The following is a 14,333-nucleotide window of genomic DNA, read 5'->3' as shown; positions in this document are numbered from 1 at the left end:
TTTTTATTTCTCCCCCCTCCCCCCACCCCAAAAATAAATCCTCAGTCTCAGCTGAGACCCTGTTAGTTTCTAAAACCTACGCTGCAGTCAGACACCCGTGGCTGGCCTGTGCCAGCTGACGGGGACTAAGGGGCTCAGGTTAAGGGGATGTTTAATTGCAGTGTAAACAGGGTCAGGCTGCAGCCTGAGCTCTGGGACCCTCCCACCTTGCAGGGTCCTAGAGCCCAAACTCCAGCCCAAACCTGAATGTCTATACCGCAATTAAACTTCCTCTTAGCCCAAGTCTGGCTGGCCTGAGTCAGCTGGCACGGGCCAGCCACAGGTGTCTTAATTGCCGTGTGGCCATACCCTCAATGGTCATTTTACTTCCAACCTTCTTCTGCACCTCTGGCCGCTTTGGTTTGCCTGTGTAAAATATTATCTTGGAGTTGGTTCTCCAATGGCCTGGACATGTTCTGAAACTTGATGTGCACCTTGGATTCATTTGAGGCCATTGTTCAATTTGCCATTTGTATTCTAGTAACGGAGACTGGGGATCAATTGTCCTACGCTGGTCCTCACTAGGCCTGTAGCATTGTTATTTCATCTAGAGAATAAAGTTATTTATCTCTAGATAGTCTTTCCCCTGGACACAAACATAGACTTAAATAGTGTTTGCTGATTTGCTGCCTCATATTTGACTATAGTTGAAAGATGATGAAGCTACGAGCAGAGATGTTCAGTACTGTTTGTTATGTCTCTCTTTAGGTTTTATACAGTAGTTGCATCGTGTGTATATTCACCACCATCCAGGAGGCTAAGAATTAGCTGCAGTTAACCTCCATCGTCACCTGTTCAAGTCAGCAGCTCTGAGGGCAGATAGGCAGGGGTTGGAGTTTTGACCATTCCACTCTACAAATATTTGTTACACTTGGCAGCTTCTACTGTTGTATGATAATTTACATTGTCAGTAGCCTCATAATCCCTTCTTAAGGGACAGTACTGATTTGGAGCAGCCTCCTCTCTGAAAAGGCAAGATATTGACATGACCTTTGAGATCAGAGATGTCTTTTTTTCCTGGCGCGATCTGCAAAACTCCAGTACACCAAGATTGCAAAATTGATTTAAAGTGGTCTCCCATTCTTGGGTGACAAAAATATTGACCTTTCAGCTAGCTTTTATTCAAGCATCTTTGAGGAAGATGTTGCTACTTGGAAGTATGCCTTTCCATTAGTGAAACTGCCCCACATCCCCTCCTGTTGGACCAGATATTGTGAATCCAAGATCATTACCCAACGTGCTTGTCAGACAGAGAAGCACTCTGTGGTGTATTTTGGCTTGGCCTTAGTGAGCTTCCTGCCAACAGAACAGTGGCATTTACCCAAGTTTACTGTGATCTCTAGGGCAGATTATTCTGTTCTACCCTTGCAACACGAACACAAAAGAACACACATTTTTTCATTTTGCACTGGATAAAAGGAGCTTCCCTCAGTGAAATCTTTGCTTGGAATGTTGCCCTTGGTGAACATGGTATTTGTGCGTCCTGTTGTCAGACAGAAAATGACCTCCTCCCCCCTCTTGGTGAAATGTTGTTATAGGTATCTCCAAAGACACCAGTGTGTAGTAGAAAAGGGTTTGATTGTATTGGGAGCAGAACCTCCACCTACAAAAATCCTAGGATAGCACCTGTTTTGGCTGCGATCGGTATTCATACTGTTGCTACCTGAACAGTGCGTTTAATGCTGTGTATGGAGCTGACGAATATCTTTTAATAAAAGCTTTTGACACTGTGGCACAGAGCTCTTGTGGAAAAACTTAACTCCGTGGCTGTTACTGATGCAATAAACACTTTTGAATGCATCACTATTGCCATATCCTCCACAGATTGCGGTTGATACCAGTTTGTCTCGGAAGTTGACCTTTTTTGAGATGAGGTCAGCCTCTGTTTTTGACAAAACTGTTTTAATGAACTGAGAAATATTCAGAAATGTCTGTGAATTCAATGATTGTCCTGTACATCTTTTTAACCAAGAATATGAGCCGCTCTGTCGTTTGTCTATTTGAGAAATCTTGATGCCATTGACCAATAGGCCAAGAAGTGATTGGTCATTCTTCCAAAGAAGGCACTTTCCATCTCAGGGTAGCTTGATCCCTGCCTGTTCTTTTATCACCTTCCCTGGAAGGATAATTTTGCTCAGCCCAAAATAAAGCCAGCAGGTGTCTTCCACGTGGGAGGGAGAAAGTTGTTGAAACACATCAGGGAAAGATTTTCAAAGGCACAGAGGGCAGGTAGGTGCCTGACTCGTATTGACTTTCACTGGGAGTTGGGTGCCAGACTTCCGTTTTGCCTTTTGAATATCTCCCCCATTGTTTGTATGAGGTAGACTTGCTCTCTGCTTTCTCGGTCTTTGAAACAACTCTTGAAAGGCTTTTATTTAGTCCCTCCAGAAGTATATTTTATCATGTGTGTAATAGAAAACATGTTTTCTTTTGTGCTCATGTACCAAGGGTAGGAAACAAAAACAGGCCATACTTAGAGGATTGGTGGTGGTTCTGAAATCTCTGCTCTAGGAATTATTCTGGGGAAGTTCTGTGGCCTGTGTTATACAGGAGACTAGATGATCATAATGGTTCCTCTGGCCATGGAATCTATGAATGTTTCTCCAAATTAGGAGTGTAGCTGCTGCCACTGTGCTCAGCCATGGTTTGCCAGCTCCGGATCACCACCAGTCAAGCAATAGATCATTCTCTCACCATTTTTCATTTCTGTGGGTTTTCTGTGAACTGCTATGTGGCCAGTCTTGCGTGGATGACTTTGGAAATCCCCAACTCTCCCCTACCCCCAGAAAGAACAACCTATTCTGTGCATGATCCTGCATGTGTTTCTGTTCAGATTTTCACCATCACTCATTCCAGGTCAGTCAACACTCAGTGCACTCACATACAGTTCACTCCCTAATGTGCTTTCCCCCCCTCGTAAACACAGTACAGTATTTTCAATGTATCTTACTAGACATCTTTGCGCTTAGCCTTATATTAATACTTTCACTTCAAATAAATCATTGCACTAAATATTTGATAGGCTTTAAGATTTTTATGGCCTGCAACTTTTAACATCTTGCACTGTGATTCTCTGATCTAACAAGCTACTCTGGGCTGAGTCAGTAATTGGAGGCCACCTATGAATACCTACAAGATGCAAGAAGTGTTGGTAGTCAGTGAACCAGTCCCTCCACATGGTGGTTGCTGGCTCTGGTTCCAGAAATTCGTACGAGGAATACAGCAGGAGTCTTGACTGCGTCTGTTCAAGAACAATCCCATGACCCTTTCCATAAGAATAGGGTGTGTTCCTGGTGTGTTGGTCAGACAAGAAGCCAGTTAATTATGTTCTGCCTCCCTCAAAGTGCATGTGCAGTTTCAGTGGAATCCAGCATTAATTTACTATCCTGAACTGTTGTGTGATATTGCTGTGCATTATACAGTTGCCACACTTCACCCCGGAGATAACCATGCTTTACTTGAGTCCCTCCATTCAGCTTGTCTAACAGTTTGTCTTGTAAAGCACTTTGGGTTCCTTTGCAGTAAGATTCATATAGAAATATTTGATTTGTATCTGGAGGACTAAGACGTGGGAGGGAACAGCTATCCCAATAGAAGAATTCTGCTGCCTCAGCTGCAATTGCTTACCAGTGGCATCTCTCCAGCACATCTTAGCTGAACATGCACAGCTTACCAGTACGTGAATAATTCCTGGGGAAATTAACTGATAAAATGTTCTACAGTAATCTGCTTCTGTGTTTATTTTAACAACCCTGTAACAGTTGGAAAAGGGTGGGTGTAATTCACAGCTGTTTTTTGAGTATGGCTATGGGTGACTTTCTCCAAATCTCTGCTCTCCTCTTTTCTTTCTCTGTTCTTCTTGAGATTAAATTCAGAAAGTTGATTAAATGAAACCTAGGCCTGCCATGGTGCTGACTCCATAATGATGCTATGTGAAAGACCTGATTTCAATGACTGATTTCTCACTTCCTAGTCTAGCTAGGGCTTGAGTGAGTGGATATCATCTCTTTCAAGAGGACTTCTATCCAGTCTTCTTCAACCAGAAAGGTGCTGGTTGCAAATCAGTCCCTCCAGGCAGTGTTGGAGATTGGAGTAGGGCAATCCTCAGTACTCTGGATAAAGGCTTCTTTGGAGTGAGAGTGACTGCGGGAGAGAGAAATACCAAAATTCTGACATCAGGCTGGAACATTGAGTGCCACAGGCATTCCTTGTCACTCGTGTCACTCAAAAGTTCACGTTCTTTTCTGAATGGTAGCCATGTTAGTCTGTATCAGCAAAAACAATGAGGAGACCTTGTGGCACCTTAGAGACTAACAAATTTGGGAGTGGATGGCTCACTACAAAAAGTCATTTTCCCTCTGCTGATACTCACACCTTCTTGTCAATTGTTGGAAATGAGCGATATCCACCTTAACTGCATTGGCCTCATTAGCACTGACCCTCTACTTGGTAAGGCGACTCCCATCTTTTCACGTTCTGTAATATATATACTACTTACTGTATTTTTCACTCTGTGCATCTGGTGAAGTGGGTTTTAGCCCACAAAAGCTTATGCCCAAATACAATATGTTAGTCTCTAAGGTGCCACAAGGACTCCTCCTTGTTTTTACATTCTTTTCTATCACCCATACAATAAGCCGGCAGAGTGGACTAGCTGGGAAAACTGCATGGGAGCTTTCAATAGGACTTACCTACAGATATCAGAAGATGCAGAGTACTCATAAAACATTAACACTTTGGGGCACAAGATAGATTTCCATTCCTCTAGGAAAATAATGAAGGAGAGATCCAGTACTTCAGTCTGCTTGGCCAAGATAGGAGTTTTGGCTGATTTGTGTATCTCGCTATGTCAAGACAAGGCGCCATTCTCAGAACATGGTGGCACAGTATATTGTATTTGTTTGTTTGAACTGAGAACAGTGAACTTATTCCAGATTAGTGCTGTGAGTGCACTACTTTCTGTCCTGAGTTTGGAATGAATGATTGCTCATTCCTGAGATTCCTAGGTTTTTCTTCCTCCCTCTCCCTACCTTCTAAAAATAAACATTTCTTTTCTCAGGAGGGGACCTCCTGAATTTAATATTTTTTTCAGTTATTAATACAACTTGGCAAAAAATAGTTTTGTTAGTGTATAATTACAGCATTTGAAATGGGTGTTAATGTTAATATGTATTGTGTGAGAAAGAGAGTGTAATAGAAAATTGCCAAGGTCCCATTAAAAGGAAAATCTTGTTGCACCATTAACTATGGAAATGGTGTGTGTGTGTGTGTGTGTGTGTAAATTATATATGTATGCTAAGTAAGTTAGGCCAAAATTTAGGTTTAAAAAGAATTAACCAGAGATGAATCTGAACCAAACACCCCTAAATATTGTGGCTAGGAAGGCAGAATCCTATGTAAAACACACATTTCTAGAAATATTGTCTTGGTGTAGAGTAGTTGGAGTTGGTTTGCTTTTCAGAGAGAGTTGGATAAGAGTTTTGTTTTAAAATTCTCTTGTGAAAAAGCATTGTGTTAATTCACTAAGGCCAAAGAGTTTGAACAGTTGACTTTATGTTGTCCAGAATGAGAGAAATGAAAGCAGCAGTGACCACAACCAGTTTAAAACACTGGTGGGTTGTGTTTTTTTTTTTTAAAGTTTCCTTTTGGATTATTAAAGATGCTGGACTCCAAAAGGTTTGGCGGAGCTCAGGGCTGGGGTAGGGGGTTGGGATGCAGGGAGGGGTCAAGGCTGAGGGTTGGGGTGTGGGGGTGAGGGCTGCGGGGTGGGACTGGGAATGAGGGGTTCAGGATGTGGGAGGGGGCTCTGGGCTGGGGTAAGGAGTTGCGGTGCAGGAGATGGTCAGGGCTCTGGGCTCGGTCTGGGGATGAGGAGTCTAGGGTGCAGGAGAGGCTCTGGGTTTGAGAGGGGGCTCAGGGCTGAGGCAGGGGATTTGGGTGTGGGAGGGGGTCAGGGCTCTGGGCTGCGGGTGCAGGCTGTGGAGTGGGGTTTGGGGTGCAGGAAGGGGTTCCAGGTGTGGGGGGTGCTCAGGGCAGGGGCGCGGGGTTTGGGCATGGACTTAGCTCTGGCAGCTCCTGGTCAGCAACTCAGCTGGGGTGCACCGCAGACCGCGCTGCGCCCTGGAAGCAGCCAGCAGCAGGTCTGGTTCCGTGTGACTCTCGCCTGTAGGCACCTCCTTCACCCCTCCCCTAAGCCAGCCAGTGGGAGTGCAGAGCCAGTGCGCGGGGCGGGGCAGCGTGCTGAGCCCCATGGCCCCCCTGCCTAGAAGCTGAACCCGCTGCTGGCTGCTTCCGGGGCACAGCGCAGTGTCGGAAAAGGAAGGCACTAGCCTGCCGTAGCTGGGCAGCACCACCGATGGGACTTTCAATATCCTGGTCGGCAGTGCTGACCAAAGGAAAGTGACCCAGCTCCTTACATGCCGCTACCCATGGTTTGAAAAACACTGCCCTAGAGCTGACCCCGGGAGGCCCTCTGGGGGGCTGGCACTGCTGTGGCTCCCCTGTTCCAACCCCATGCCATGCCATGCCAGAGGCACAAGTACTAGTCCCCCCACCTGTCTCCTCTCACCAGAGCCTCCCATATCCCATCTCTTAGGCAGCCACAGAAGGTAAAGTCCTCAAGGTCGTTCGTCCTTGTCCACCCCCTTCATGTGTGCCAGGTCACACCAAAGTTTACAAATTCAATAATTTACTAATGAGAAATGTTAGTCTCCAGTCAGATCAATATCAGACTTGTTCTCTGTCCTTAAATGTTAGACTTGCTTTGTAATCTGTCAGGGCCCTTCATATACTGCTATAGGCGCCGACTCCAGGGGTGCTATGGGGCTGGGGCACCCCTGGAAAAAAAAAGTGGGTGCTCTGCATCCTCCAGCAACAGCTGTTTGGAGGTGCCCCTGATTTGCTGATTGACAGCTAGAGGAGGGGCTTGAGATAGGGCAGAGAGCAGCAAGCAGACTGGAGAGGGGACGGAACAGGGGCAGGAAGAGGCAGAACAAGGGCAGGGCTTCAGAGGAGGGAGTTGCATGGGGTCGGGGCTTTGGGCTGGGTGGGGTTGGAGTTGGAGCACTCCTTGGGGAAAAGAGAAATTCAGCACCGATGTATACTGCTGCTTGGGTGAGATCTATCCTTTGAAGGTGGCAAAGAATCCTGTGGCACCTTATAGACTAACAGACGTTTTGGAGCATGAGCTTTCGTGGGTGAATACCCACTTCCTCAGATGCATGCATCTGAGGAAGTGGGTATTCACCCACGAAAGCTCATGCTCCAAAACGTCTGTTAGTCTATAAGGTGCCACAGGATTCTTTGCTGCTTTTACAGATCCAGACTAACATGGCTACCCCTCTGATACGTTTGAAGGTGATGTATCCTTCCAGTCTAGAGTCATCTGTTTTGCCATCATCAGCTCTATATGGAACCATATTTTTTGGCTAGAACAAACATTTATGATGGGTGAGATTTTTGACAGGAAGCACGGTGCCTGGACACAGGGCCGGTGCAACCGCTAGGCAGCCGCCTAGGGCTCCAAGATTTGGGGGCACTGCCACCGACTGGCTGCAGATCACAGACTGTAGGGAGGGAAGACGTATATACTCCCAGTTGATTGCTCTCCTGCCTTTAGAAAGTCCTTTGATTTAATTGCTGTGTTGACAGGCACATTTACACAGTAATAGCTCCTTTGTCTTGTAGATTGCACAGCAGCCAGAAGGAGAGTGGAGCAGCTTGCTGCAGGACGTGTTATACCCCTGCTGGGGCTAAGCTGTGCTGTCAGAGAGGTGCAGCCGGGGCATGGCATGCTCAGAGAGCGGGCTGCAGGATTTTCAGCCAGAGTCTCTGCTCCCTGGGGAGAGAAGGGAGGGACACCAAGGCTGGCAGCTCTGTGGGCTCTCTTCTGCACTCCAGCTTTCTACCCTCCCGACCCTGCTTTGGCATGAGGGCAGCACACACTCTGCCTCACAGCCCTGCCTGCCCCACTCCCCCTGCCAGAGCGAGAGCCCAGCATTCAAGTCCCCAGCCCGGGTGCAGGACAGACTCATGAAGGCAAAGCAGGCGACACTCTCCCATTGCCCTGTTGCAGTTGCGCTTAGCCTGCTGCTGCTGCATGCCAGGGACTGGAGAGGAGAGCGCCCATTTCACCTTGCGGCTCTTTGAATCCTACCCCAGCCAAACCCAGATTGAGCCCTTCCCCACTCCACACCGAAACCTAGTCTGCTCCCCTTCCCCTCCCCAGCCAAACCTGATCCTCCCAGTTACTGAACTGGTCTGCTCCCCTTGCACTCCCCAGCCAAATCCAATCCCCTACTGACCGACCCCGGTCTGCTCCCTTTGCACTCCCCAGCCAAACCCGATCCTCCCAGTGACTGAATCTGTTCTGCTCCCCTTCCCCTCCCCAGCCAAACCCGATCCTCCCAGTGACCGAACCCAGTCAGCTTCCCTTCCCCACCAAACCCCATCCCCCACTATGACGGAGTATCTGCCATTCTAATTTTATAAAAACAACGAGGAGTCCGGTGGCACCTTACAGACTAACAGATTTATTTAGGCATAAGCTTTCCTGGGTAAAAAACCCACGTCTTCAGATGCATGGAGTGAAAGTAGGCATTATATACTGACACACGAAGTGAAGGGAGTTACCTCACAAGTGGAGAACCAGTGTTGACAGGGCCAGTTCAGTCATGGTGGATGTGGTCCACTCCCAGTAATTGATGAGGAGGTGTAAATTCCAGGAGAGGCAAAGCTGCTTCTGTAATGAGCCAGCCACTCCCTGCCCCTATTCAAGCCCAAATTAATGGTGGTAAATTTGCAAATGAATTTTAGTTCTGCTGTTTCTCTTTGAAGTCTCTTTCTGAAGTTTTTTTGTTCAAGAATAGTGACTTTTAAATGTTATAGAATGACCAGGGAGATTGAAGTGTTCTCCTACTGGCTTTTGTATGTTACCATTTGTGATGTCCGGTTTGTGTCTTTTACGTAGGGACCGTCCGGTTTGGCCAATGTACATGGCAGAGGGGCATTACTGGCACACGATGGCATATATCACATTAGTAGACGTGCAAGTGAATGAGCCCTTGGTGTGGCTGATGTGGTTGGGTCCTCTGATGTCGCCAGAGTAGATCTGGGGCCAGAGTAGGCAACGACGTTTGCTATAGGGATTGGTTCCTGGGTTAGTGTTTCTGTGGTGTGGTGTATAGTTGCTGGCGGACTCGTTTTTGTGGATACAGACTAACACGGCTACCCCCTGATACTTGACACCATGCAAGGCTCTAATTTTATAAATTTTATTAATAACAATAATTGGATATTATAAAGGTAGAATAAAATGTAGTAGATTTTGATATGAAGGAAGGAAGTGACAGCGCATTATGTATAATGTATGTGATTTATTTTAAGATCCATGCTATGCTGTGCAAAGTGAAAACAATGTCAACGCTGTCAGGTTATTCATTTATTTTTATTAAATAAGTAGACTAAATAATGAAATTAAGAAATTTTCAAGCCGAACGTGTATTAATTCTAATGAACAATGCCATATTATGCAGTATTCATTTTTTAAAGTTCATATTCGACTTTCTGGGGGGAGGGGAAGAGGTGGGGGGCGGAAGGTGGGAGTTTTGCCTAGGGCACAAAATATCCTTGCACCGGCCCTGCCCAGACAAGTTGGAGCTGTGTCCTCAGCATGCTCGTGATCTCTCCCAGAACTCTGCTCTTTGGAGTGCTGAAGCACATATAAAATTGCCTAGTTTGTTGTTAGGGTCAGTATGTCGCCGTGGAGCCTGGTTGTAACCTGTATATTTTTGAACACAAGTGTAGAATATAGAACATCTGCTGACATTGCAGCTTTAGGTTTGCAGGTCATTGCTTTAAATATTATCCCATAATCTCTTCCACTGTGTCTTGTGTGTATTTTGCATTTTCCCCCCCCCAAGGAAATGAATTATACTGTGAATAACCAGTTTTTCCCTCCCTGTTTGTTCCCAGGGTTCTGGCTGGTGTGGACTATCATCATCATACTAAGCTGCTGCTGCGTTTGCCATCATCGGCGTGCCAAACACCGCCTCCAGGCACAGCAGCGGCAACACGAGATTAACCTGATTGCTTACCGAGAAGCCCATAACTACTCAGCCCTGCCATTTTATTTCCGTATGTACTTCCTACAGATCTTCCTAGATGCAAGAGGGAGCAGGCTGGCTTTTGAAGGAGTAAAAACCAAAGAATTCGACATACCGGGTGGAGGTGGGGAGAAGCTGCTGGGGCAGAGGGAGAGGTTGGGGCTGCTGCTGTCTAACCTGTGGTTTGTGGAGAGAAGGAGGTACATTCTAGCTGCCTAGAACATGTGGCCCTGCTGACTCTGGAAGCAGAACTGTGCCAGCAACAGGGCCTTTATCACGGGCATTTTTCTGCTCCTGGGTTACCTTTACTTTTCCTGGAGCCATGGAGAGGTTTTTAAAAGACCATATTCAGGAGAGCTTGGAGTGATCTTTCTTTGATACGCCTGCTTTGTAACCTATTTTTGCAGCTGGCTTGACTGAGGTAAAGAAAGTAGCTTGACAGAGGTTGGTCACCCAGGGGCCAGACAGGAATGGTGACTCAGCTGGGACCCTCCGGATTCCCAGTCCTATACTCTGCCTACTAGACCATGGTAGATTTCCAGTGAATTAACAGATTCATTGTTACTGCATCTCGGAGCTTTATTGGCAGAAAAAGAAGAGTGCAGTTGCCCTGGTACATTATGATATAAGGACATTTCACATGAAGTTATACTTTTTAAAGAGTGTTTTGATCAGTTGCTTAATTCAGTCCACTTTAGCCCATTTTGCCTCCTTTGGAAAATCTTTAATTGATTTGTAAGTCCATTATAAACACAAATATAATGTTCCCCTCGTCACTCATGGTGATAGGGTTTCACTCTGGCCACACTACAAATACCGAATCCAATGTTAAAACAAAATATGGACAAATATCTTAATTTTCTTTTAATTGGTGCCTCCTTCAGGGGGTGAAATCTTTGATTTTTTTTGGAAATGTAAACACTAGTGATTGTAGAAACCCAGCATAGAAATCTATGAAGTCACCTAGTCAATTTCCTGCAACCAATACAGGATTATTCTCTGGTGTAATTTATAGTGCTGTGTCCAGGGTGGTCTAGTAGCTAAGCATGGGACTGGGAGTCAAGAGATCTGGATTTTATTCCCAACTCTGTACAGACTCCGTCTGACCTTGATATAGTCATGTTGTCTCTCCGTGCCTCAGTTTCCCCTTCTCTAAATGTGATGATTACGTCCTCACATAGGGGATGATGCTAACTCATTATTGCTTGGTTTAGAATCCAGGGGTTCTCAAACTTTGTTGCACCGCGACCCCCTTCTGACAACAAAAATTACTACGCAACCCCAGGAGTGGGGACCAAAGCCTGAGCTCACCTGATCCCCACCATCCTGGGGGAGAAGAGGGGAGCAAAACCCAAGCCACGCTGCCCCAGGCTGAGGGGCCAGGGCCAAAGCCGAAGCCCAAGGACCTCAGTCCAAGGCAGCAGGGCCTGTAACCTGAGCCCTGCCACCCAGGGCTAAAACCCTCAGGATTTGGCCCTGGAAGGTGGGGCTTTGGCCCTGGGCCCCAGCCAGCCCTGGCTACCCTATTAAAATGGGGTTGTGACCCACTTTGAGGTCCTGACCCACAGTTTGAGAACCGCTGGTTTAGAAGCTGCTAGAGATGGGCAAAGTATCATAAATTATGTGAATGACATTGATTTATTTTAAATAACAAATTTCATGAAATTGCACATGAAATAACTTCTACCTCCCCGTTTTAGGATTTTTGCCAAATTATTTACTACCTCCCTATGAGGAAGTGGTGAACCGACCTCCAACCCCTCCCCCACCATATAGTGCCTTACATCAGCAGTGTGTCCCGGCAGGCAGCAGTAGCACAATCCCAGATACTCCAAGAAACCTCCAGCCAGCACAGACAAGCTCTCCTCCACCACCGGGTGGCAATAACAACAGCACTGACAGCACTGGGTCCCTCAGCGTCCGGGACCCTGAATCCTCCATGACACTGGTTGAACAAACTGTCACCAAAATGCAGGCTACCGAGCCAGGCAACTCCAGCCCCGGAGCTGAGTTGGAGGAGACGGCCGATCCTGTGTCCTTCCCGGATAAGGATTCCGAGTGCAAGGAGGAACTGCTTAAAGATTACAGCTGTGAAAGCTTAGATCATAACAGCGCTATTCCCGATGCCAGGGACAAGACTCCCGGCAGGCACCGCCGTTTCACTGGCGACTCGGGCATCGAAGTCTGCGTCTGCAACCGGGGCCACCATGACGACGACCTTAAGGAGCTTGATGGGCTCATTGACGATACTTTGGGTGGGCCCCTGGACTTCTGTGACAGCTGCAGTGGCCGCCTCCATGGGGATGAGGAAGAAGGGCTTTTCAGTGCCTCTGAAGAGCAGCACCGTGAACATAACCACCACCATCTGCCTCGGCAGCAGGTGTGTGTCCTCCTGAACACCATAAACGAGCAGGACTCTCCAAACTCTCATACTAATCACTCTCCCAGCTAAAGTGGCTGAGTCCCAACGGAGAGTCTATAAAAGGATTAAGAACAACTTTTAAAAAGGTGACGCAACCTTTTTTTTCCCCCCAATGTAATTTTGGGAATATCCCCAAAAACACTGTTTGGGAGGGTGGGCAACTGTGCCTGTTTTTTTAAAATCACATCCCTCCTCGTACACATAGTAGGGACTGCAGTTTCAAAAGGAGACTTTTTTGTAAAATGGAACTTTGCTAATGATGATTTTGGTGATGGATTTTTATTGTTTGGTTGGTTTTAGTTTTCCAAAACCTGCTTTATCTTGCAAGTCATGAAGCTCAGCAAGTCTAACCCTGTGAGGATAAGAAATACAGTACGGCTCCACTCTCCAGGTGTCTTCCCAGAAGCACACAGCTTCTGATAGCACTGGCAGTCAGCAGTCCAAGAGTTCTGCTTTGATAAGGGTTCTTGAGGGGAGTTGAGCACATCCACTTTTCCCCAAACCGAGAAATCACTAAATCAGAACAGCGCTGTAATCTCTGGTGCTTCAGCAACAGGTAGGGGTGCAGGAGATTCCCCACTTGAAGCTGGTAACTGAAGGACCAGTTTCTTCCAGACAGAATATTAGTCTATAGCATGCAAGTTGCAAAAAAGGTTGCAGATTTTGCCTTTACATACTTTTTTTTTTTAAGGCAAATATATTCCTTTAATCAGTGCCTCTCAGAGCACAGCTGTAAGTTAGAATCCAGGCAGCTGGGCTGCCTTTCCAAGTACTGTGGTCTCTCTACATGACATTCAACTTGTGTGCTGCGAAAGGTTTGGCCTTTAATTTTATTTTTGTCCCCTCAGGGCAGCACTTTAGTTAAGATGACAAAATGAAAACCAGGGCTGTCTTTGGCCAGTGTGCCTTCAGGTTTCAGTGATGCATGTTGAACAAATGGAGACAAAATCTCCGTCCGTTGCAAAAGGATTACTTACAGCGGAGATCTGGGCGGTATTCTTTTTTTAAATCCAAAAGTTTGGTGCGATTCTAATGCTGACCACTTACAAGAAATGAATGTCTAGGGTTTTTCCTTTTTTTAAGGTGGCAAATGGCTACTGTACAATGTCTGAGTGTGTATGTGTGTGACTGCAATACATGCATGCATGTCCTACTGGTAATATGAAACCTGCTGTAAGACTGCAAGAAAATTTACTGTAGCTTTGCTTTAATAAACAGTAGAGTTTTTGTTAGTATAACCAGAAGGGGAAAAAAAAAACTGCTGAAACTAACATTCCCTGGAGCATTCCTGTGGAAGAGGGCAGGAGTCAGTCTATATATGAAGTGTGCTTGGGTTTCCCTCTGGCTTTCCTTCACTTATGGTCATCTTGATCATTACTGTTATGGAGGGAAATTGAAACCTTGACGCAGGCATTCAGATTTGATTGATCAAAACCAAAATCAGTTTTCAGTAACATGGAAACCAAATATAATGCCTTTTCTGATAACTGTGTGTGTTTCATTTTGTGAATGGAGAACAAAAATCTGTGTTTACATTTTACTTGACATACACAATGTTCTGCTCATAACAAATGTGGATTGTCTTATTTAAATACTTTGTGTCTCTACTGAAGGTAGGCAAGCAGTATGTGCTTGTTCATCTGTAATGGGCAACTTTCTTTAAAGAGCAGCGATTTCTCTCTCCTCCCCCAACAAACAGCTGTACATCAAGCAGATGTCCACTGGAACTAGAATTGCAGTGTCTACATTAGGATGCAGTGAACAGTCCT

The 14,333-nt window shown here is 46.1% G+C and overlaps 1 protein-coding gene across 2 annotated transcripts in view; it reads left to right on the top strand.

The window, feature by feature from the left end:
• WBP1L (WW domain binding protein 1 like) overlaps positions 1-14,051 on the top strand; it is an 82,766-nt gene extending 68,715 nt beyond the window's left edge. For both annotated transcript variants that reach the window (XM_050958179.1, XM_050958180.1), the window contains exons 3-4: positions 10,012-10,173; positions 11,843-14,051. In XM_050958179.1, the coding sequence (XP_050814136.1) occupies positions 10,012-10,173; positions 11,843-12,594 (914 nt within the window). In that variant the 3' untranslated portion in view covers positions 12,595-14,051. The remainder of the gene's footprint in view (positions 1-10,011; positions 10,174-11,842) is intronic.
• Positions 14,052-14,333: the final 282 nt, after the last annotated feature.

This window comes from Gopherus flavomarginatus, chromosome 6 (assembly GCF_025201925.1).
Source record: "Gopherus flavomarginatus isolate rGopFla2 chromosome 6, rGopFla2.mat.asm, whole genome shotgun sequence".
Taxonomy (NCBI): domain Eukaryota; kingdom Metazoa; phylum Chordata; order Testudines; family Testudinidae; genus Gopherus; species Gopherus flavomarginatus.
This window is presented reverse-complemented; position numbering and strand designations above follow the sequence as displayed.